At 37.8% G+C, this 24,509-nt stretch overlaps 1 protein-coding gene across 1 annotated transcript in view; it reads right to left on the bottom strand.

Moving 5' to 3' along the window:
- Positions 1–24,509, bottom strand: part of CFH (complement factor H) — a 37,172-nt gene that overhangs the window by 8,507 nt on the left and 4,156 nt on the right. Inside the window, exons 2-15 of the mRNA XM_067300444.1 lie at positions 23,824–24,009; positions 21,336–21,441; positions 19,881–19,957; positions 17,793–17,984; positions 15,423–15,593; positions 12,023–12,202; positions 10,228–10,428; positions 7,714–7,890; positions 5,896–6,072; positions 4,587–4,766; positions 4,255–4,428; positions 3,477–3,620; positions 1,859–2,035; positions 123–329 (exon numbers count right to left, since the gene is read on the bottom strand). Of these exons, the coding sequence (XP_067156545.1) occupies positions 123–329; positions 1,859–2,035; positions 3,477–3,620; positions 4,255–4,428; positions 4,587–4,766; positions 5,896–6,072; positions 7,714–7,890; positions 10,228–10,428; positions 12,023–12,202; positions 15,423–15,593; positions 17,793–17,984; positions 19,881–19,957; positions 21,336–21,441; positions 23,824–24,009 (2,349 nt within the window). The remainder of the gene's footprint in view (positions 1–122; positions 330–1,858; positions 2,036–3,476; positions 3,621–4,254; positions 4,429–4,586; positions 4,767–5,895; positions 6,073–7,713; positions 7,891–10,227; positions 10,429–12,022; positions 12,203–15,422; positions 15,594–17,792; positions 17,985–19,880; positions 19,958–21,335; positions 21,442–23,823; positions 24,010–24,509) is intronic.

Here is a 24,509-nt window from a genome sequence, read left to right as displayed (position 1 = left end):
GGGATGATAAGATTTTGCAGCAAAATCTGCAGTTGCTGTATCTTAGTATTCAGGCTCCAATATAAAATAATTTCAAATTCACTGCTAAGTGCACTTCAAAAAAAAGTATTGTTTGATATTACCAGTGCATGTAGGAGCAGAAGTCCAGTTTCCCATAGAACAAGTTATCTCCGATTGTCCATCTAATATGAATCCAGAACGAGAAACATACTTAAATTTAGCACCAGCCAGATAAGTTGTTTTCCCTTCTTTTTCCACTCTTAAATTTTGATTTTCCAGCCTGGGAACTTCAGCACATTCTACAGGTTGTGGTGGCAAACATGGCTTTTCTTTAAATTCAAAAAACAAAGATGAACAATAATACAATGCAATTAATATTCCAAAGACATACGCAGTCTAAAACTGAAAAAAACCTCAAGTAAACAAAATTTAACAACTTGAAAGTAAGATGAAGAAATATTTAAGATACAGAATAACAACAGAGCTCCATTCCTCTCTTCTTCCTATGTGGGCTTTCTGTCTCTTTTTTGGCCCGGTTTAAAGCCATTTTCTCATTCATATCAAGGAGACACAATTACAACCTTCATAAGATGAACAGGGGAATTTTCACAGGCAGAGAAGTAGGGGAGACATTATCTTGTCGCAGGATACTGAAAGTCAGTTTCTAGAATTGTAACTAAACTGCTTTTTTCCACCACTAGTAAAGCTGCACCAAAACACTGAGAGGTTTTCTGATGACATGATGAAAATACCACAGGAGAGAGCTTATGAAGTATTATAACCTACTTCTTCCTGACACCTGCAGCGGATTAAATCCCTGTCAAGCTGTCCTGAGTCAGAGCTCTCCCAATACTTTCTCCTCTTATATTACTGTAGAGTGGGGGGAATTTAAATTATTACATATAATGTGCATTTTTTGTTATCTGTACATTAGGTTTTATCAACTGACACATCAAGTTGAAAATATATGTTTGCACTGAATTCCACAAGACAAAAGATCTCATTACTGTCAAAATTGTCCTTGTTCAGCAAGGACAGCAACTGGAATTGGGAATTTTATTTCAGTAAAATTTATTTCAAATTTAAAATTTCTGAAACTATTTATCCCCCTTATCAGCAGATATGGAGGCTCTAAAAGCAGTGAAAGAGAAGAGAAACCATGTGGTATCAGAATTTTCCAGCTTAAAAATACAGACAGGCATGGCATGTTGTGCACATCAGTCACCAGCTGGCCCCTCATTTGACCTGTGCTTATCTATCTACTACTCATTTCTGAAAATCTTTCCACCACCTCTTAATGAACTTTTGCCAACAAGATATTATTTGCATCAGTAGTATTTTATCCATTGGTTTACAGAAGGGATTCTCAGCATGCTTTAGAATAGGTGGCCAGAGTTATGCTTTATCATTTATACTCCTGTAAGAGGTAAAGGCCAGAAGAAGGCGAGAAATACAGAAATTGTCTAGGAAATAATAAAGATAAAAAAGAACTACAGTCTGCTACTGCTAGTACTAAATAATAAATACTACTAGATTTTCACCAGGATACTATTAAAGACCCCCAGTCAAAACTGAGACTCCATTCTGCAATATACTAAAGGAATAATTTAAAACACAGTTCCTGAGGGACTACCTGAAAGTTTTACATGCCACCTTAGATAAGTCTGTTTGATTAAGAAGAGTTCCTGCCCGACAGTTGGCACTTTCTTTAGCAATTTAGATACTATTGCTTTTCTGCAGTTACTTGTTCTTGACACTCTTAACAAATATAACTTTATCCTCCTGCTAGTGATGATTGCTAATTTATAGTAACATAAATTTGTAACAACACAAATAGAAAAAAAAATGCACTACTGACCAATACAGCGTGGTGGTGATTGCCATTTCCCATGTACACATGTTATTTCATTCACACCATCAAGCTGGAAATTCTTCAGACATGAAAACATTATTTTACTCCCATTCTTGTAATTTCTTTCAACTGCTATCTGTTGAGCACCAGGCAGCTGAGGTGGAGGTGGGCATGAATTCTCACCTAAGGACACATATTCATTTTATAATAGAACATAAGACAAAGTATAACAGTTCATCACAGATTACAACATTAGTAACCAAGAAAACACTGGCATTATGTAATTCTTCAGCAGCTATCTCAAGCTTTAATTAATATCATGATCATTTTGTATTGCCTCAAAAACATCTGAGCTGCCTTCAGATGCTCAGATGCTGTAAAACCCATAGAAAACACAGTCAGAAAAATACACGATCAATATATTTTTCTGTGTGTGACAATTGTAGTCCCTCCTTTCCCTAACAAACAGCCGCAAACTCTTGCCTATCTTGTGTGTTTGCCCTGGCTTTCTCTCTATGGTGAGTTACTACAGGAAAAAATGACACAGCCTCTGGGGTTCTTTGGTTTTTTTTTGTCTGTTTGTTTGTTTGTTTGTTTGTTTTTGGCAACCTTAGCTCACAGTAGAGCTAAATAAGCACCAGGAAAGGGAACAAAGAAACAAAACTGAATTTTGCCACTCCAGGAACAAGGGACTTTTCTGGCCACAGGAAACAAAAAGGGAGAGGAAAGAGGCAGATCTAGGAAGGAGGAGACCTGGAGAGCTGGATTTGTTGCTTCTAGTAGATCCAGAAAACTGGGAAAGTAGGGACATTTGGGGCATGCTCCTTCAAGCAGCTGCCACTCTGTGTACTTCTCTCACTTCTGTGCATCATTGCCCATGGATGTGGTGAAATCAAAGCATTCAATGAGGCCACGACTGTTTTTACAGCCCCAGTACTCCACTATCAAAGGCAATATCCTGCTTTGCCTAAACATAAAGCCAGTTCCACAGGCATCTGACTTTTGGTAGGTAGATAAGGACAGTCTCCTCTAGGTCTGTGCTTTGCATTGGCCAACTCAACTTCTTTCTTGTTGTTTCACTAGGAAGTAAGTGGGAAAAAAAGAAGGGAAAAAAGAACAATCAGGAATAGAAAAGCTTTGAATTTTTACAGGAAATAGAGGAACTCTGCCTGGAGCTTGAGGTATGGGCTACTCATCTGCATTAGGGTAAATCCCTTTCAAAGAACCATGCCTAAATTTATCATTGCATCTTTTCTCACATTAGAAGTAGTTGATTTTTCTGTTCCAGTTGTTAGAGATTAATAAAAGTCTGCCTCACTAAAATAGTGTGTCTCTAACTCCAGCTAACTGTTCAAATTTCAAATGATTCCCATTATTACATGACTATCCTTTAGCATATAATTAGGTATGCATACATACGTACATACACACACACACATATACACACACACACACACACACACACGAAAGCATATAAGCATTTCCCTTTCAAACTAGTGGCACAGTGATGCTAAGAAGCATTAATAATTAGCATTTAGCATTCCCGCAGAAAAAGAAGAAATTGTATGCAAATCTAAAAATATACCAATGCATTCAATCTCAGGTGACCATTTTCCAAACATACCAGTTGCTTTTTTAATATTGCTGTCATTGGATTTACATATATAATGTATAACTTTGTAGCCTCCAGTCTCCTTATTTGGCTTGGGAACATGTTCAGTATTCACTATCTCAATATCCACTGGAGATACACATGTACGAGATGGACCTAAATAAAACCCAACATAAACAGTTAAAAAATACAGTTAGTGAGGCTAATATGCAAGTATGCATTTACTGATGAAGAGGCCATCAGTTTTATAATGCATGTCCATGTGAAAATGTTTTATTTACTGTAGTCTGAAATAACTCCAAAGATTCCTAGATGACAGGAACAGAATGATTCTTTGTTCCTGCTATTTCAAGCAGAGAGTGTTCCCACTCACAGAGCAATTATTTTTAAGTAGACAGGATCCCTTTTGCTATGTGCAGTAATAGAAAAACTAAGCATTCTTTTCCTAAGTCATAACCGGCTCCTGTGTCCTTGATTTGTGCTTCTGAGAGTTGTAACACAAACTACTTGTGAAAGCTAAGCAAACTGTGTTCTGTGTCAGGTTCTAGACGTTTAATGTTCTGAGACATTGAAAAGTGAACACTGAAAGTTCAGATGTTCAGAATCTTTCACAGGAAACAGCAAAATACTATGAATGGATCTGAAGAGGACCAGTCCCTGTCCTTTTAGAAAGGAGGTTGGTAATTGTTCTTGGGAGCAAGACTAGTGTACAGAAGCTGCCCACAGAAGTGTTGGGGACTCTGATATTTTAATACATTTCCTACTAAAATAAAGTTAATAGAAGAATTACCTTTACATATTGGTGGTGATGGAAACCATCCAAAGTAATAGCACTGAGCAGAGGTAGGTCCCACTCTTCTGTAATTTTTTGCACAAGCAAATCTCACAACATCCCCATTGCGATATTTACCCTCCTTGGGGGAAACATCTCCATTGGGTAGTATCAGCATTTCACATTCTATTGCTATGAAGAAAGAAAAAACATTTCAACACATAGCATAAAACCTCCAAAAGTATATGAAATACTACTGACTAGAACAAAGCCAAAGAAAGTCTTAAATAAAAAAAGCTTCACAAAGTGTATACTGTTACACTAATTAGCAAACACACAAAAATCTTTACCAAGACACTGGGGCTCTGGAATCCATTCACCATTTATGTCACATCTTGCAGTACCAGTTGTCATATTATTTGCAGTTTGATATCCATCTGAACATGCATACTCAAGTGTATCTCCAGGCAGGAACACAGTTTTATTTGTGTGATAATTCAAAATCTCATAACGAGGTATTCTACATGGTTCTGTAGAATTAAACCAAGTTAGTACATTCTGTGAACCAGAAACAATGCCCTTTGAAACCACCATTTCTGTATGTATTTTAGTGTATGCTAGTGAACTATTCAGCATATTTAAAACAGTAAAAATTCTGCATTGCAGAATACGGGTATAGAATACCATAAGGAGTGCATTCATATTACATCTCTTGCATTAATTTTCAGAAATATGTGTCTAAAAGTAATGCCTAACATAAATATTTCTTCCTTGGATTCAATTCCTTTCCTTCTTTTGCTGTATTATGTAATATTACTACTGGTGTCACTTCACACACATTGTACCTATGTTCCCCTAGGCCATTTGAAAGGGGGTCAGAATCCCCCCCCCATAAAATCCAGCTAAAGGCAGTCTGAAATAAAAGGGCAATATAAAATACCAACTAAAATTGGTCAGTATTATGAGTCATTGTATCACAACAGTGGAAGATTAAGTCTCTTCTTTTAGTATCCCACACCTCTGTCCAGGAGAGGAAGGGAATTCTAAGATGAGAAAGGCAACAACAGTATGGAGGTATTTTCAGGAGTATCTACTCTGGTGCTTTTCACAGATGTCCTTTCAAACCACAAGGCAGGCAGTATAGCCTATTCTTTTATTTATAGTGATAACATCTTTCCAAATAATGGATCATATCTTTTACTACCTTGGTTGCATTTAAATTAAGTTCTTGACATAATTCCCAGGTTCATGGCCATTTCTTCCAAGACCTTATTCTCACTAGTGTGAAAGGTGCTCATCTTCTAGTCCACAAGAAGGGAGAACAGAGTAAATTTGGGCATATGCATTTTATAGCAGATAAGAATCACTGGGAAGGGCAGTGATTATCTACTTCATGCAACAGAGGATCCAAAAAGATGGTTTACCCAGAAGACAGTAGACATCTTCCCTCCTTACCCAATTCCCTTCTTCTTTTCTCTATTTATTTCTTTGAGCCCCAGAAAGGCCTGTCTCCGGAGGCTCAGTCCTCTACTTGAGTTTCCCTCTACCCAGCAGAGGGAGAAACTGTACTGATCTAGATGACAAAAACCAGAGTACCTAGGACATCTTGTTTGTGCCAGTAACAATGGCAGAGAGCTCTGAAGCCCTTATGCTACTCACTGATGCACTTTGGAGGAGGTGTCCAGCCATTCTCTTTACACTGTATCAGTCCTGTTTCTTGTCCTTCTGCAGTTACATAGTTAATATGACACCTATATGTCGTCTTCTCCTGTAAACGAAATGTTGCCTTTCTCATGGTGAAATAACCATTGTCAAACTCAATATTCTGGCATACTTCTAAAACAGAAAGACAGAATTTCTTCCAGATAAACATTGCTAAACCATATGCTTACAATACACATAAGAAGGAAAACAGCAGTAGGGTTTAGAACATTTTTAAGAGCACATGAATTTCTGCCTCTACATTGAGCTCTCTTCCTGAGGGAAAATTGAAAAAGTGAAAAGTTCAGTTACCAGCTGGTACAGCACAAATAGGGACAGACCAGGGCTAGGGTGTGATTTGCAGCAATCTTTTATGCTTCCTAGACTATATGTCCACATCTGGTCTCCACTAGCAATGAAATTCATGTTAGGCATGCACTATGCTGTGCATGCATAAAGACCTAAGTGCTGAAGGACCTCGTGTCCATATTGCAAGTGAGGCACTCCAGAGGTCACCCCATGGTGTTCAAATACACCCTCAGTTCTACTACTTCAGAATAATTCCAGTGGTGTACTGCAGCACATACTGCAGGACTAAAGCAAATTTGTATGAAGGGACCCTTTCTTGCACACTAAATCATTAGTGTAGATGCACTCAGTGTTGCACATGATTTCACTGTCATTTGGGATACATTGTTTAAGCCAATCTAACAGCATGGAAATCAGTCACCTTGGTTAGAGGTTATCATTTTGTACTCTGGGAGAAAACTTTTGCAGTATGTTCTTTACTATTAAGTCATTCTTTGAAGAAGTTTCTTCATTTTAGGGAATTAATATTATAACAAATAGCAATATTTGTGCATTAGAGAGTCAAATAAATAAAGACATGGAAAAACTAAGACTTTGAGAAAGACTAGGAGATGTATTTGAATGTTGGGGGTGGAGGTAACGATACTTCAGTGCAACAGCTTCAGGATTTTAAATTTCACATGTGATTTTGAATTGGTGTTTATACCAGAGATGCCCACTACTACCTAACACTTGAAATTATACAACTTTATTTTGCCTGCTCAGGACTATGTCAAATGCTCAGTGGCTGTCCAAAACATTCTCTGACAGGTATCTCTTTTGGGCTAGTATAAGTTTTCTAAAAAAGATATTTTTTACAGCTTGAGAGAAGGACGTTAGGCTGAGTTATTTCCTTTGTCTGTATTAAATTATTATCTAAAGTATTTTAAGTTTCTGTAAGAAGTTCTAGCAATTTCAGGCTTGGGAGAAGTACGGTACAAAACCTCTAAACAGAGTTAGCAGCAGTAACCTTCCTATTCTCCCTGGAATGATGCCACATGAAAATGAAGCAAGAGAAATAGGGATCAGGTGGCATAGCTAGAGGCTGAAATGAAAAGAAAAGGATAGGCTGCAGAAAGACAATGATTACTATTTACTACATTATTGCACTACTGTGCTATCCAGGATTACACGACTGAAGACAAAGAGGACATCACTCCCACCCCAGAGCTTACATTCCAGAGATCAGAATAAGTCATGTGTGAGTATTTTACAGAGTTACATCCTGCAAGTTTGTATAGCCACTGACCTCAAAAGCATGCAGGGATGTAACAAGTCAGCTGTGAGAATCACAGAACTGTGTTTTGAGTTGTAGAGCACCTGAAATTAGACTTATCTTAAGCAGTGGTGATGGATTAATGTGGCTGATGTGATGATGGATTTATTGCTTTTAGCTAGGAACCTTGACAAAACATAAGCACTACTCACTCTTACGGATACATCTTGGAGGAGGTGACCAGTCATTCTTTGTGCATGTAACTTCACCATCTTGATTTTCAGGGTTATAGTCATCACCGCAGGTATATCTAATTCTTTCACCTTCCTTGTAAACATTCTGTCTATGTAGGAAATAACCATTTTCCAGCTGTCTCACTTGACATATTTCTAAAGAAAAAAGGTAAGTACATTTAACCACTGTAATTCATACAACTAAGACTGAGGAAAATTAATCCCTAGTAGTTACTGAAAAAAGGGTCCTCCTAACACCTTTCTGCATTGTTCCATCCCCAAAAGACATCCATGTTCAAACCTAAATCAAAGCATGTTTTCTTTCACTGCCCTGAGACTAATGAATCATAGGAACAGGAGTGCAAGTGACTACACAAGCTGCTAATAAGTAGTCCAGTAAACCATATCCCTTACCTAGTGTTCAAGGTCAGCTAACTTCGGTGTATCTTGTATCATGTACACCAGCTCTGGTTTGGTCTGCTACGTCTCTAAAATCTTGATGTCTGCACTGAATCATTTTCAGCATTCACCTCCAGGAGGCTTTACCATCTCTGTGCAAATGTATCACCCTCTCACATATTATAGGTCTCTCTTTTTTTTAAAACAGAATCTGAGTATTAAAACAAAAAAAAAATCCTATAGAATACAGGCAGACAAGGTCCTCAATTTCCAGTATACATGGGAAAAACATATGTGATCGCACTGGACTAAGTCTATGTTGAGGATCATACATTGGTATTTCATAAACCCCAAACTAAGCAAAAAAAAGAGATCTAACAAGGTGATTTACATTGTACCACAAAGCAGCATTGCCATGGGACAGTCAGCATGATGACAGAGAAAAACCTGTGCTTGGAGATTGTGGAGGAAACAGATAAAAAGGAGTAGGCATGGGCTGTAATGCTTATCATTATTTATGAAGGTTCTGGTACTGTATACAAAAATAAGATAAACCTTTCCACATATAACAATGGTGTATTCCATTCCCAACACAGCTTACAACCTAAATTTAGATTTGACAAAACAGATGGTATGAGAAGAAAGCCAAATGTTTATAGCAATATGATCAGGTAGTTGCTCTAGGCAGGACTATGCAGTGGCATCAGGTAAAACTAGTATTTTTTATTTCTCATACACCAGCAGTTATAACAAACAAAGCTGCCTATTTCTAAGGCAGGACCCACCAACAGAGCATAATCTCTGTTGACTGTCACCCATACATTCCGAAGAAAGCAACCAGGCGTTTTTATGTATGTAGTTCTGTCTTAATAATTTCTAGAGATAAAATTAGGGGACCACTGGTACTGAAGTATGTAATTTTAAGTGTAGGTTAACCAATAGTCACGTGTTTTCACACATTTTTGCCAGACTAGGAAATAACATTTCTGACAAGAGAGGAAAAAGAAATGTGTGCTTAGAAAAGTGGAGTAAATGAAACCACCTTTTACACAACATTGACATACTTTTTACTGAAAAGACTTCTCTCTGCAAAGCCCAAACAGATTGCACAAGCAGTTTCCAGACCCTGCAGTGAAATCCTCATTGCTCTGAACCAATGAGATCATTTCACTAACAGTGGGACCAAGCTCTACTCCAAACCTTCCGATCATACAAGAAGTCATTCTTAATCCAAGTCAGCATTTGCCACAGATGAACCCCTCAAACCAGCTTTAGCAAGAGCTAAGCATGCTGACTCCACAGCTACTGACACTCTCAGCAGCCCAGAAACAAGGAAATGGCTGAAGGAATGCTGCATCTGTGTTGCTGTAGTAACTTGTCCTTTCCTACTGGCAGGACTCCACTCATCTCCTGTGCTGATCTCCACTCCACTGAGTGTCAATCACTTTTGTAAGCCACTTCCAAGCCCTACTGGTAGGTGTGAACTGTACTGTGACTGAAGATGTGTGTTAGAAGAGGAAGCCTCAGCTTGCTGGTTTAAATCTGCTCCCTATAGTTGTTTCATTAAACAGTGTATCTGGATCTCTTGCTGCATCCATGCTCACTCACAGTGTTTTGCAAAAGCATGCCACCTTCCCAGTTCCAAATGTTATTGAAAAGGATCAGGGAATGAATCTCTAGACAAAATCCCCAAGTCGCTGAAGAAAGAATATATTCACACAGAGTAGAAACTCTGTGCTGTGCATCTGTGTGTGTGGATGAAACTAGATGCTTGCATGTGACCCAGAAGCCAGAGGAGAAAAATTTCCTGTGCTTTCTCAACCTCATGGATAGTTTCAGGAGTATAGAATCTCCCAAATCCAAAAGAGTCACTTCAGCCTCTCTCATTTCAGAGTGAAGAGGGAATCTTCATCAAGGGACAGTTTCAGCTCTGCAGATGGCATGAGAGCCTGGCTGCAGTTCCAGGGGTCAGCTGAAGCAGTGATACTTCGACAAACTGTCCTTCCCTCCATCTTGTACTCCATCAGCACAACTTTTGCTGCATAGACCTTCACAATTATAAAAGAATTAAGCATACAGTGGAAATGTACTTACTCAGGCATTTTGGCTCTGGAAGCCAGCCCCTTGCAGAACAGACAACTCGAACCCAGTTTTCTCCACTCGGGGTTGAGTAACCACGATGACAGTGGTAATCAGCTTGCTGCCCAATCTGCGCTGGAAAATAACGGTTTCTGTAGTACTCCAGGGTTCTGCTTAACGCACCATTTTCTATAACTGGGTAGTCACACGGTTTCCCTTGAAATAGAATGTAACAGCAACAATATCAATGCGTGCACTGAAAAAAGGCACAATACACAAAATTCTTGAATATTCATTCAGATTTAATTTTGTTATGTGAGTGTTTCCTCAGACTGACAGAATTCAGGACTGTACACCTTGGCAGGTCCCAAGCAGTGCAGGAATCATATCTCTGTGGTTTTGGTGTCTCTGTCAATTTGTATATCCATGCCGGTTGCCTAAGTTTCCATTGCAGCCAATTGAAATCCAATCAATATTCTCAGTGGACTCCAAAGGCTGATTCATGAGACCACGTAAGCATTTATTTTATAATGAGACAACTATATTTTTTAGAGTGCCCTGACTAAATTGACTATAATGACCTTGATGTGAGCCCAGACAACTACCTCAGATTTAGACACTGCACTGTAGACTCTTAAAATTAAGGAGATGACTCTAGTCACAATGTTCTTTTGTAAGTGTTGGTTCCCACACCAAAAGCTCTTCCTAGCTCTTCTGCTTTAGATTTTAAAACTGTAGTGTTATTTCTTCTCAGTTCCTTGAAAGAATTGACCCTTTTCAGGGAAAATCCAGGGGTAAAAAGGGGCGACTCCTAGTGGTTTTCACTCACAGTTTTCCCAGAGCATCCCACTTGGCCGTGACAGGTAGGTTACTCCTGAAGTGCCCTGATCCAGAGCCCATATCCTGGGGGAAGGGGAGGTGGAAGAGGGATGACCCACTGAGCAGACCATGCAATAATGAGTGAAGTGGTCTCAAGAAGGTACCTGAATTTCAGCACCCACATGTACACAGAGGAAAGATTGATCTGCTAAAAATGCATTCTTCTTGAACAGCTCGAATCATCTTATCAAAAGGTCCATTCACAAGACTGATTTCTTCAGGGTTTCTCCCACCTCCTTCTGTTTTCTAAGTTTTTTTTTTTTTATTTTCAGTGAAGAAAGACCAAAGACCACCAGATTATGAAATTAATTACTAATTTCTGTTTTTATATTGTGCCCACACAGCAAAACTATCACTGCAATTCTGTGTAAATTTAATCCAGGAAAGAACTCATAAACAATCAAGAATATCTTAATTTGGTATTTGACAGATTATAGTAAGTGGAATAGACTTGTGATCATTTATAATACACTAAAACACAACTGAAAGTAAAAATCTAGAGCTGTGATAACTATGATGAAACACGCCTTCCAGCCTTCAAAGTCTTTATGTTTTGGTTTGGCTATTTTACCAGGTACTGTGTCCTCTTACCTTGGCTGGCATGCTACTCCTCAGTTGGACAGATGTAACACCACAAGTCTTCCTGTCAGAGAGCTGACTATAGCACATTTTAACATATAATCTTACAAATACAGTAATAGATAATACCTGAATTTATAAACATGATGTAGATATAAAAGACCATACCATTGCTTTTATGGCTGATTTTTCCAAAACCATCAAAGTAAGCTTTATAAGACCAAGAAACACAATGAATAAGTATCTTCTATTTCCTCTGCTGCTGAAGTTTTTCTCTTGGCCTCTTTTTTACTAAGATATTTTGAGAACAACAATTCTGCATATTTTGTCTTCACTCATGAAAGCCACTTACCAACACATTCTGGAGAAGGCACCCAGCCATTCTTGGTGCATTCAGCTGTGTTTTGGCCAGTGACTACTTTAAAATGGTATCCAGAATTACAGTGCACGGTGATTACAGCCCCTTCTTTGTATACGTCTTCTTGAGGCCCAAAGTGCCCATCAGGAATTCTTGGAGGAGAGCATACAATTTCTAAATACGAAGAGAAAAACAAGATGCTTGTCTGAAGAATATCTTTATAACTATTTTTATTGTATTAGTTCTTATCTTCACAGTATACAGACCGTAACTGCATAATATTGCCAAAAAGAGATTTCTTAGGCCAAAGAAAAGGTTACAACTCTCTCCCACTTGTGGAAGTATACTTGTCTGTAAGAATAGACTGTCTCATTGGTGTAGAAGAGAAGAGAGTGATAGATTTTACTGAGGTATTAGGAGGTTAAAACTTAATTGCAAAGGGAGTGGTTGGAGTAAGAACTAAAGGTGATCAAAACGAATTTGACTAGTCTTTTCCAGTAGGTCATGCCACAGCTGGAGCCCAAAATGCCTTATGCTGGACTCACCCACAGCTCTCTTGGGCTGATTTACGGACAGCATCCCAAAGGAGGCTAGGTTTATTGGCAGGTCCTAAAGAGAGACACAGCTATACTTAACTACAACCTCATAGTTCAAAGGCTGTATGATCAAGATCAGGGTGATGCATTGGCACTGGAAATATTTCACGTGAAAAGCTGAGAAAGGAGAAGGCGGCTATTCTGAAAGCTCATGACATCTTTATGCCTGGGGAAGCCAGGCAAACACATTCTTTAAAGACTGGAGGCTTTCTTTTGTTTTTATTATCTACTTCCAATTCAGAAAATCACACCAACACACTGAGGCCTGGAAAGGGATGACTACATGGTCACTAGAGGTTGGTCCTCCTGCGGAGTGAAGGTGGGTGAGTTAGTGGTATGCATGTACTGCTGGATCGTGTAGGTTCAAGTGATAAGTCAAGCAGGACCCACATCCACTTCATGGTGGCATAAAGCTATAGGAATGGAGCAGGAGAGAAACTGTATTTTATTTTTCTACTACCGAAGGATGTTCTTTCAGGGGACTACTATGTCTGAGCATGTCCCAGTTAACAGAGTCCAGCAGAACAGTAGTTGAAAGAATGTTTAGTTTGGCACTTCTCAAAAGCAGTACGTTGCAAAACCACAGGCAATGCATATTAATTAGTACCATTACTAATCTTAAAGCAGAAAGTTCAAGGACTGAGTGGGCACCAAGATCGACTATTATTTATTACTAAAGGAGTCTTTCTGGATGAGGTTCTGGGAGGGTGGGTGGTACATAACATCCTATGATGTTGCCCTGTTGCCAACATTTTTTTCAGTTTCAAGTGTTCTTTGGCAATTTCTTGGAGGTGTTTCAAGGCATAAATGATTTTCCCCAAATTTATATCAAACTATTTCAGCTAGAACACAACGTGCATATTTTGTTTGTGAGATCTGGAGTTCTAATTATAGTCTTTAAGGTCTGTGGCTGAAAGAAATTAAAGTTAAATCCATGACCCATACTGCTGAACAGGCACAGTCAAACAGGACTAGCCACAAAAGTCATGGATTTGTCATCTTAATTGCACAGAAGGCATTTGCAAGCTAGAAAGCATGAGAGAGTTCCAGCACTGTAAGAGATCCTCAGACAATTCCTGATTGAAAGTTTGAACAGCATGAACGCTGTGGCTGTGCAATTACAACGCTGATGACATTAAACAAGCTGCTGTCCTTACCCTAGGCTAAGAAAGCTTGGACAAGCTGTCATGGACAATGACAGCATTCAAGCAGATCACATTACTTCGGTCTGCATGGTATGCATGTTGTATACTTTGGTATATAACACTTCATGTCCAGACTGGCTTTTTGGGTTACTGAATTTCAAACTTATGCTGCACACAATTCTCAACATATTGGCTGTGTACATAATCCTATAGTTTTCAGCTTTATGTACACTCCAGCACTATACTCCCATTATAATTTTCAGTTTAGACACTTACAGCCACTGCTGGACTACTTATCCTTCTGAAAATGGACTACTTCGTGTTTGCTTATATTCCTTTGGAAATGCTTGTTTCAATCTCAGATCATTCTTCCTACAACCCTCTTTTACTGTTTCAGAAGAACTCTTGAAAGGCAGCTTACTACTTTATGTCAGAATTTTAAATTGAGGGATACTTTCATAATTTCCCAGTCATTTTTGCAAGGCTGCACAGTAAACTAACAATTTCTTTCTGAAATTCTGTCCGTGAAACAGAGATCACCTGTGAATTGTTCCTCTTTGGTTGGAACTGCTTCACCAGAGCTAGTTGTCTGGAAATTTCCAGAAAGGATATAATGATTAGCAAGCAGATGCTCAGTCTGCCAACACCATGGAAAGGCTCATCAGGACACTGAGGCAAAATGCAGACATCTGTTCAGTAGGTTAAGCAAACTTCTTAAATGTTCATACAGGGAGAGCTATTGAGTGTAATTTAACTGAACGGATAGTACTATGGTCTCAGGTACTTCAGGTCTATGAAGACCTGAAAATGCATTAACTTGGTAATGAGCTAGGACTATTTACTTCCCCCAATCCTATTTATACTGTTACAATTCACGTTATCAAATATTATTTCTTAATCCAGTTTTCTAACTGGATATAGCACAGCCATTGATTTTCACCAGCTATGCTCATGTAAACACAGTGACTTGGGCTTCACTTACAAAAGTATTGAGTCTTGATGTGAAGACACTAGGACTTAAAAAAACCATACCTTTAAGAAGCTGGTTTCAAATGTTAATTTCCCCATGTCACTACAAATTTCTGATTCCTTCTGCATTTTGAATTTGTCTGGTTTTAATGCTTTTTTTTTCTGCATGCTTTAATATTCTTTTGTGTCTGATATTTCCATTCCTTAGCTAAAACACTTTTATCGTCCTTTGTAGAAGGTAAAGAGGTTCAGCTTTAGCCACCTTATTTGTCCAAACTAGGGATTTTTTCTAATCCATTAATAATTTTTCTATATTCTCCCCACCAATAAAGAATCTTAAAAAAAACCCAGCTACTCATGCTGGATGATATATTTTAGCATCAATCTCATTTATGCAGCATACAGCAGCAATTTTATCTTCCTAGACCTATTTAACTACTCACCTGCTCAAGTAACTAAAGACTGAATTGCCTATTTTTGCTATGGCTCTACATGGAAAGCTCATATTCAGTTCTTTCATTCCTTTACTGTTCAATCCTTCCGGATTAATATCTTCATGGGATACTAGTCAGATGTATATGGAATTGTTTTTTTATGAATAAACTCAATTTGGCATTATTAATCTTTGAAAATATTACTTCTAAACACAACAGAATGTGAAAAATAACTTTAGGAAAGGCTGACCAGTGCAATAGGGGGTTGGAGTCCATCCTGATTCAGAACATTGTGCTTCAGATCTTTCACCATATCTGTATCCTTTATCACACGAAAACCGCAGTCGTTCAGACTTCTTGTAAGATGCCTTTGGAGAATGCACATATCCATGCAGAATTTCTGGCACATCACAGGTAATTTCTGAAGTTGACAAAGACAAAATTCATGTTTTTTGCATATTTTTATTCACTAAGAATAAATGCCTATTAGAACAACTTTTTTTTCATCTGACATCACAGAAATTGTATTATGTCAACCAGAACATTTGCATTTGGGAACTGTTTCGAACTTATCCGAGAACTCTTCTATGACCTGATTGTGGGTGCCAGGAAGAAAGTATGTATGGAACAGCACAGCAACAGTAGCAAATTAGTTCATAAGACAGATTTCAGGGCTTTGCTTTTTAGTGGATCTCAGCATCAGAACATAAGGTAGAGGACATTCTAAATTAATCAACTAGGCTAGCTGAAATTCTGTATTTTTCATTTTTCAGATAATTTAATTTCCTTGTAATTTCCAGCAACCAAAAGCTTTCTTGTAACCAGTACAGGATTAGTAAAATTATGGTATCAGCAGAAAGAGATTTAAAGTAACTGGAAAATTGACACTAGAATGCCTGATTACCTATACGAGAACCTCAGTATCCCCAGCTCCTGGCTAGACCCAATAAAATTATTCAGACCTTGCAGTTTCCAAAATCCCCATTTATAAGCCAGAATTCCTTTGCTGGATCTACTTATGCTTGGGATGAAATACATCTCATTGGAAGAACTGGCATTGTTTAATAAAATTCACCATATCTATTCTATAAATTTTACAAGCGCATGTGTTTAACCCCACTTTATGCTGTTCAAGTTAAAAAAAAGAGGTTTCAAAACTGCAAAACTTAGCACTGAAACTGTGAATAAACCATACATGTATATACATTCTGACATATGTAGTCTGCTCTTTAGAACATATGCTTCCTTATCAGATACAAATAGATAATCTAAGGAACTTGATGGACTGAATATTAAACAGAGTGATTGTTATAATATGCTTTCTGGGATAATTCATTCATACATACTGACAATCCAACTCCCATCAAACTCCATTTGCAAAATGGGAAAAATAACCCCTTGTACCAGCACAAGCTGGGGGTTGACTGGCTGGAAAGCAGCTTTGCAGAAAAGGACCTGAGGTTCTTCATGGACAAGAAGTTGAACACAAGCCAGCAATGGGCCCTGGCAGCAAGGAAGGCCAGCAGCGTCCTGGGCTGCATTAGGCAGAGCGCTGCCAGCAGGTTGAGGGAGGTGATCCTACCCCTCTACTCAGCACTGGCGAGACCACATCTGGAGTGCTGTGTCCAGTGCTGGGCTGCCCAGTACAGGAGAGACATGGACATACTGGAGTGAGTCCAGTAAAGGGCCATGAAGATGAGTAAGGGATTGGAAAATCTGACAGATGAGGGGAGGCTGAGAGCTGGGATTGTTTAGCCTCCAGAAGAGAAGGCCTGGGGAGAAGGGGAGTGGATCTTATCAATGTGTATAAACAGGTGATGGGGGGGAGTAAAGAAGACGGAAGCAGACTCTTCTCAGTGGTGCTGAGTGACAGGATGAGAGTCAATGGCACAAACTAAATACAGGAAATTCCACTTAACCATAAGAAAACACTTCATTACTGGGAAGATGGTCAAAAACTGGAATGGGCTGCCCACAGAGGCTGTGGTGTCTCTTGTGTAGTCTCCTTGGAGATGTTCAAAACCTGACTGGACATGGTCCTGAGCAACCTGCTTTAGTTGACCCTACTTTGAGGGACCTCCAGAGGTCCCTTCCAACCTCAGCTACTCTGTGATTCTGTAAAAACAAAATATGAATTAACCTTTTAACTTGTCCAGACATATTAGTTTGAACAAAGAAAAACCCATTGCGATTTCTTTATATTTTATGTACCTTATGAATATGAATGAATTACAATCATACTTGTTTTTTAAACTAGCTTCACATCACAAACTGTTTGTAATTACTTTGGTTAAATCAGCACTGAAGTGACTGAATCTTACACAGACATACCTAAGCCAGTTTCAATGAAATTGATCGCAGTCTAGCAACCATACAGCTTTTAATGAAAATGGGGAACAAACAGATGGTCCATTACGACCAACATTCTTTGAAATCTCTTGCTTATCCTGCTTCTTCTGCATATATGTAATGGAGATTGTTTACAGACAAACTATGCTTAATTTCTGCAGAATAAAGTGAAAGCTTTGTAGTGTCCCATACAGTAACCATTCCCTAGAAGTCTGGGAGTATAAAGCTTTTTAATCACAGATAGTAAACTCAGTAATAGTTTTCTTTTTACCTTGGCACTGAGGTGCATCACTACTCCATTTTCCATTTGAAGAGCAATGTATTTCTTTAGATCCAACAAGCTTATAATTTTCATTACATTCAAACTTTACAACCTGGCCAAAGGAAAATTCTTGGTCTAGCTCAAACACACCGGTCGTAATTCGTCCATTTTCTGGTTCTCTTACTGGCAAACACTTTGCCACTGTAAAACAAACAAACAAACAACTCCAGACATTTTAAGGTCTATTCTGTTAAGTGAATTGACACACAAAAAAGTTAAAATACAGAAAAATCACTGTAATTACCTTAAATTTTGAAAACAATATTTAGCCTTATTATGTATTCAGATATCATTTTCAACAGTCATAATGCAAAACCCTAAGCAGAAAGATAGACTGAAATGGGAGGACGCTAGTATGCTGGATCTCATTATCCTGCTTTCTGCTCTTGCAGGCTAAAGACAGTGTCCACAGAACCAGGTGACCTCCTGAGGTCCCTTCCAAGCTGAATTATGCTGTGATCTTATGAACTCTTATGGATGGTAGGTAAACCTTTACTGATATACAAGGCCATAAAACCTTGGCAAAATAGGTTCATTTGCCTTAGAGTTATGCCAAACGGAATTTGCTATAGACTAATGGTCTGGAAAAGTGCTGAGCCTTATGGATTGACTAGAACAATTCAGTTACTAGCTAAAAAAAACTAGTTAGAGATAGTAGAACAATTGCATTACTAAAGTAAATGAACACGATGTATGTCAGACATGGATTTAGACCTCTTGTATCTCATAACTGTGTAACTGCAGAAAAAGGAGGAATTTATATATGTCATCAGATATTTCTTATTAAGTGGGAAGTGACTGAGATCACAGACCATTTTTAAATGTTCACACTGATATCACTGAGAGCGTCTGAAAGTGCCTGGTGTTTTGTCTACCATAGCTCCTGCTTTTCTCTGACAATGTTCTCTATCTTATGTGCCATCTGCCTTTTCTATGAACTCATCTTCTATCATCTAGCCTCCTCACAATTACAACATTATACAGGATATGTTCTTTCATAGGCAATTGCATGTTAACCTAAAGAAAACTCCTCGGTCGTGAAGGATAAATCTTATGAGGACTTTGGAATTGCAACATCTTGGTGACATGTGACAAAAATGTTGGGAATCATTGTTCTATATTGTGCAGAGAAATATCTGTATGCCTAAAACTGAAGACACTCAAAATCCAGTAAGCTGAATGGGGAATATCTGAGAACAGCTATTAGGAAACATTAAAGCACAGATACCTAACTCAAGACAAGAGAAAGACACCTCCTTTCAATTAGTTATTCTTAACTTAGATACCCTTTCCTGAAATTAGGTGCCAAAACGCAGAGAGAAATTTCAAACCTACACACATATACTAAAATAGACAAGTGGTTAAAAATGACCTCCGGGAAGAGAGGAAGCCTCTTTTCATAATCATGCAGGTTTGAAACTGGTAAAAAGGTTTCCAAATTCAGGGCAGTATCCCAGCCACCCAGTCTGAGGACTTAGGTCCTGGGGACTGGGTCTCTTTCACTCTCATTCTTTCTTACTGAAGTTGTTCCACTGTATGCTAATAGAGAGAGGAACCTTTAATGAAATCTTAATGGCTAGGATATTCACATGAGTGAAGGGGAAACGTGTGCTATAAACACACATACATTCATACACATATTCAACGTCTCATCCCAGATGTCTTTTGTAACCATGTTTTGCTTTGTTTAACATCTACTCTATCAGGCCCTTCAGGTGAAGCAGAGCTATAAAGCAGTATGGGGGGTGACAAGCAGTTTTGTGAATGCTTTTTGATAAAATTTTGAGTGCCTACTTGATTAAAGCGGTAACTGAGCAGGCATTTTAAGAGTTTCACTGATGCATAACTTGGATTTAGATAGTTGTATGTCTGTGTGAATTAATACTTCTTAAGCTGAGTGGTTATTTACCATCACAAGCAGTCATGGTGGCTGCAGTGTTACTCATAGTCAGTAGTGAGATCACAGACTAGTTCTAGACAATATTAGACAGATAAAAAGTCAGTTTGATAAAGAATTAAATGTCAAACTCCATTTACCTTCACAGTGAGGGACGTCATTGCTCCATCCGTCTGCCTGACACTCACGGTAATTTCTTAGGCTGAGCATCCGGTATCTTACCAAATAAAAAGCAAACAGTTCTAAAATATAGCCTCATTATGTGATAGAAATAGCAGTGCTGCTGTTATTGAAGCAAAGGAAGCAGGTTTCATATGTTCTAGCATTGGCTAACGCAAAACATGACAAAAAAACAATACTTTTTCTACCTGTGTCTACCCTATTTTGTTTTTTGTACTTGCATACGGCAAAAATAGGAAAAAAAACAGAAAGTAGGAAGTAATAAAAAAGATGCCTTCTCTTTTGTAGAGGTACCAAGCTTTGTTTCATCAGCCCACATAACTAATAACCTAAGGGTGATTTACACAATTGTTGGCAAGTGGAGTAAAACTCATGTTCTTGTGCTCCAGTATGACTGAAAGCTAATGGACAGCATTGGAATATGACTTAATCGAAGACATATGTATCTTATGCTTTGATGAGTTAGTATTATCTCAGGTTTGAGGGCATTACAGTAACACTGACATGGCTTCAGGTTAGCCTGGAACGTAGTCAGAGTAAGTACAGCTAGTCTGAAATGATAGTGAAGAAATATTTAAACTGACTGCACCTATAGGTTAGGGAGAATATTGATTTTGGAACTTGAATTCATACTAGACTAGATTCATTAATATATTCACACAACACAAAGGCTGCAAAAATATGGCTAGGCCACAATATCATGCTTATGGCTGATTTGCATTTCAAGAGGAAAGAAACCAGTCATAGGCTTACTTAGCTAAGCACAATACTATATATTTGACTTGCTGCAGATTTTATTGGAGAGGATGCATAGAAGAGGCAGAGAGAATTTCTTCTAAGCAGTTAGTGAAGAGATGTTATTGAGTCTACCAGAATTTTCTTCTTCTTCTTCTTTTTTTTACAAAAAAAATTATTTAATAACTCACACAAATGATTTAAGTAGGACTTAATGCATTGTGCTCTGAATAGGTGCCTCTCTAGTATGACCTGATGAGTCCTCCAACATAACTGTACCATGACTGCCTATTAGGAGCACTGATTCCGGCATGCAAAGCTGCATTTTTATCTGAACTGTCTGGCTGGTCAAGTCATGAGGCAGCTTTACAGATAGATCACTGGTTTTGCATTCTACCCAGACAGCCATGATTTCAAGTCAGCCACAGTCTGATCCATTTAGGCACTTCGGAGGAGACTATCATGTGCACAAAGTTCAGTTACTCCAGTAGCACCAGACATGAGAAAGAGCTCTGTTTAGTATTCTTCCTGTAATTGCAACATTTAAAATTAAACAATAACTAAATATTTTTAAAATATTAGTAATCTGTAGCTGTTTTACAGACAACGAATCTATTATTGACACTTCTCTTAACACCTCATGTTAACACCCACATACTGAATATTTAAATAAATATTACCCATCATCACATCTGTACTCAACTCGGGCACCAAATACAAACTCCCTTCCATTGGTAAGTTCAAATGAACCAAACTGAATATCTCCAGGATGTCCACAGGGCTTATCTGTCCAAAAAAAAAAAGGAAACAATATTATTTACTGCATATATAAGGATGTGAAAGGTAGCACTTTTCTAGTAATTTGGAGACAGTATTTTCAAAAGTACTCTCAGCATTAGCTGACTAACTCCTTTTTTTTAAATCACTGTCTTCAATAAGAATATACTTGGATTAAGGATTTTTTTTCCTTTTTAATTTAAATAACAAATTAGGAGCTTTTATTCCTTTAAAAAGACTGATCTCGTTTTATGACAAATTTAATGGCAGGATGTAATTTCAGCTTTTCATACAACTTTCAACATAAACTAGGTACAATGGCTTCCACTCTAGAAGCCACCCATGACTGGAAATGAAATACCGTTAGTCTGATGGGGACTGTGCTGAGTAAAGAAGGAAGATCAAAGGCCGCAGGAGTCCTGTGTTCCTCAGTCCTTTTTGCTCCAAGTTCCCCATGTGACTGTTCTTGTTATCTGGCCCTAACTATTTGCACTGAATCCCCAGAAGAACTGCACAGATGAACACATCAGCTCTCTGATTCACTCACTTTTGATGTTTTTATAAGGACTGATGTTTTTATAAGGACTGTAAAATAAACTAATGTAAAAAATATAAAAAATAAGTATTAGACCTCCTCAGAATAAATCCTTCCTGGACCCAGCCAGACCAAACATTTGTATATCCTGGAGTATGCCAGCATCTGTAGTTTTTTAAGGAAGAGATGAGTGAGTAGGCTCAGTCACACATGCTTCAGTGTGACTCAGAGAAAACAGGCAATCCCATGCGGGCTAATCAATTTTGCTGTCTAGCGTGGCCTATCCTGAAAAGGGGATGAAGCCACTTAACCCATGGCAGACCATTTCCTTTCTCCTTCCGACTGAGTCTTGCCAGTGTCAGCACCTGCTTGCTGTGTGGCAGTATTTACTAAAATCTGTTACTAAAAAGAAGCACCAAATTTTGTATAATTGGAAGGATCTGTGTGCACTGATTAGTTATATAAATACATGTAAAAACAAATTTTTTTAAAAGTTAAATAAATAATAAGTTAAATAAGTTAATAAGTTAAAGTTAACATAAGTTATTATAAGTTAAATAATATGAATATGTTAAGTTAAATAAGTTAATATATATTGTTTATGTTAAAGAGGATTATGTGGAAAATAGTAACAACTTTATTAATTGATTTTTACTCATGATTTATTTTAATCTCTGTTTGAATGAAACATGGAACTTATTTTATATTACTAAACCAAACATTTGTATATTATTAGTAAAAACTTTGTACATTAGATATGTAAGAAAAATAAAAGCTAGTGTGTCTAAACTTTACAGTTATTTATTACAGAAAGGAGGTATCTGTTGACTAATAATAATAAAGTTCAATTTCTTCACTAGTGAATTCTGTATGAGGGTGAGAAATACTTCCAAACTGTTAACATGGTATACTAAAAATAGTAACAGCAGCTCTCATCCTTATCATGAAGTTTCCTTCATAGATTATAAAACAACATGGGGAAAAATGCTGTCCTACTTCTTTTAACTCCAACGAATTTTTCAACTTCCAAGAAATTATATCTTGCATAGAACTAGTTGAACTAACTAAAGAAAAGACAACATTGTCGCTTGGCTTGCATTCAAAGGCTGAGATAGTGCTTTATTCTGCTTAGACTGTAAATTTCATCCATGCAGTGGTCTTTTTTTTTTAACATCTCAGAAGCAAGCCTCTAATAACTTAATAATTTAAAGTATTTACATAGGTATTAACATAATTTGCAATAATAAGAAAAATAATTTTTAAAAATTCTGACTGTAAATGGCCAGGAAATAACAGAACTATTTTTCAATATGCCAAAAAAAAATGCTTTTTCAAACATGCAATTTGTAGGAGATAAACAGTGACTACTTATTAATTTTTATTTAATTTAAAGGCAAAAAAGTCTCTATCATCTGTTTAATAGACTTCTGTGTAGTGGTACCTTAGCTTATTGGGAGTTAATTTGTGTCCCAAATATAGTACAGTTGTATCAGCTAACCTAATCCAGAAATACAACTGCACAGGCATAGATATAATGGTACTATAACCAGAACTATCTTGGGTATCCTTAAAAAAAATTTCTATTCTCAGAGCAAATAAACAAATTAGGTTAATAAAGCTGGCCTAGTGTATGACTCTCCTATGCAAAGGGGAAAAATAAGTCTTCGGTCTGGAGAAAAGGAACTTCTAAAAATGTTTCCTTATGCATACATGCCTTTTAGGATGATATTTTAAAGGATGCTGAAATAAATAATTTACAGGTAAAGATACAACTGTAAATTCACATTGACATCATTGGCAAGGGATGTGATATGCCAGGTCAAATGTTTGCATATATATTTTGCATAAATACTTACTTCTGCATTCTGCCCATGGGAAGGGTTGTTCCCACACTCCATCTGTACACTGAAACATAATACGTCCAATTTTTATATATCCAGGCCGACACTTGTATGTTGCTTGAGTACCATGTGGATAGGGAGGTTTGTCCCATGTTTCGGTAGGCACTTCTTTAACTCTCCTAGGAGGAGGTTCTTCACAGGCTAAAAATTAAATAGGTAAAATGTTGGTGATTGAAACACATGCTACATACTCCAAAATACTTTTAGCAATAGAAAAAGTAACAAGAAGTCCTGAGGACAGTTGTGATCAAACGAGTATATCTTTCCTACTTAATCATAAAAAAAGGAAACTACTAAGTTGGCACCTCTTGTAGGAATAGAAATAGACACTTAGAAGGCCATAAAAATGGTCATGCACATGCCAAAAAAACCACACTGGGCAGAGTCATCATCCATGAAATAGAAAATAATAGCATCAGAGATTAGTGCCCAGTTCTAACCCCAGACACCTCTCACCCTTCCATCTGCAGAAGCTCCTCCATTTCAGTCCTTCCATCACCACAGAGGAGAACTCTATGCACACCAGAGATTTCCTTTCAAACTATTTTCTTTTGCAGCCACAACAGTCTCTGACTTACATTGAGTTCATGCTGCACTTGATCAAGTTCTGTCAAGTCTCCCTTAGCCTTTACATCCACTAA

Source organism: Apteryx mantelli, chromosome 8 (assembly GCF_036417845.1).
Source record: "Apteryx mantelli isolate bAptMan1 chromosome 8, bAptMan1.hap1, whole genome shotgun sequence".
Taxonomy (NCBI): domain Eukaryota; kingdom Metazoa; phylum Chordata; class Aves; order Apterygiformes; family Apterygidae; genus Apteryx; species Apteryx mantelli.
Note: the sequence above shows the minus strand (reverse complement) of the source record. Positions and strands in the feature narration are given on the sequence as shown.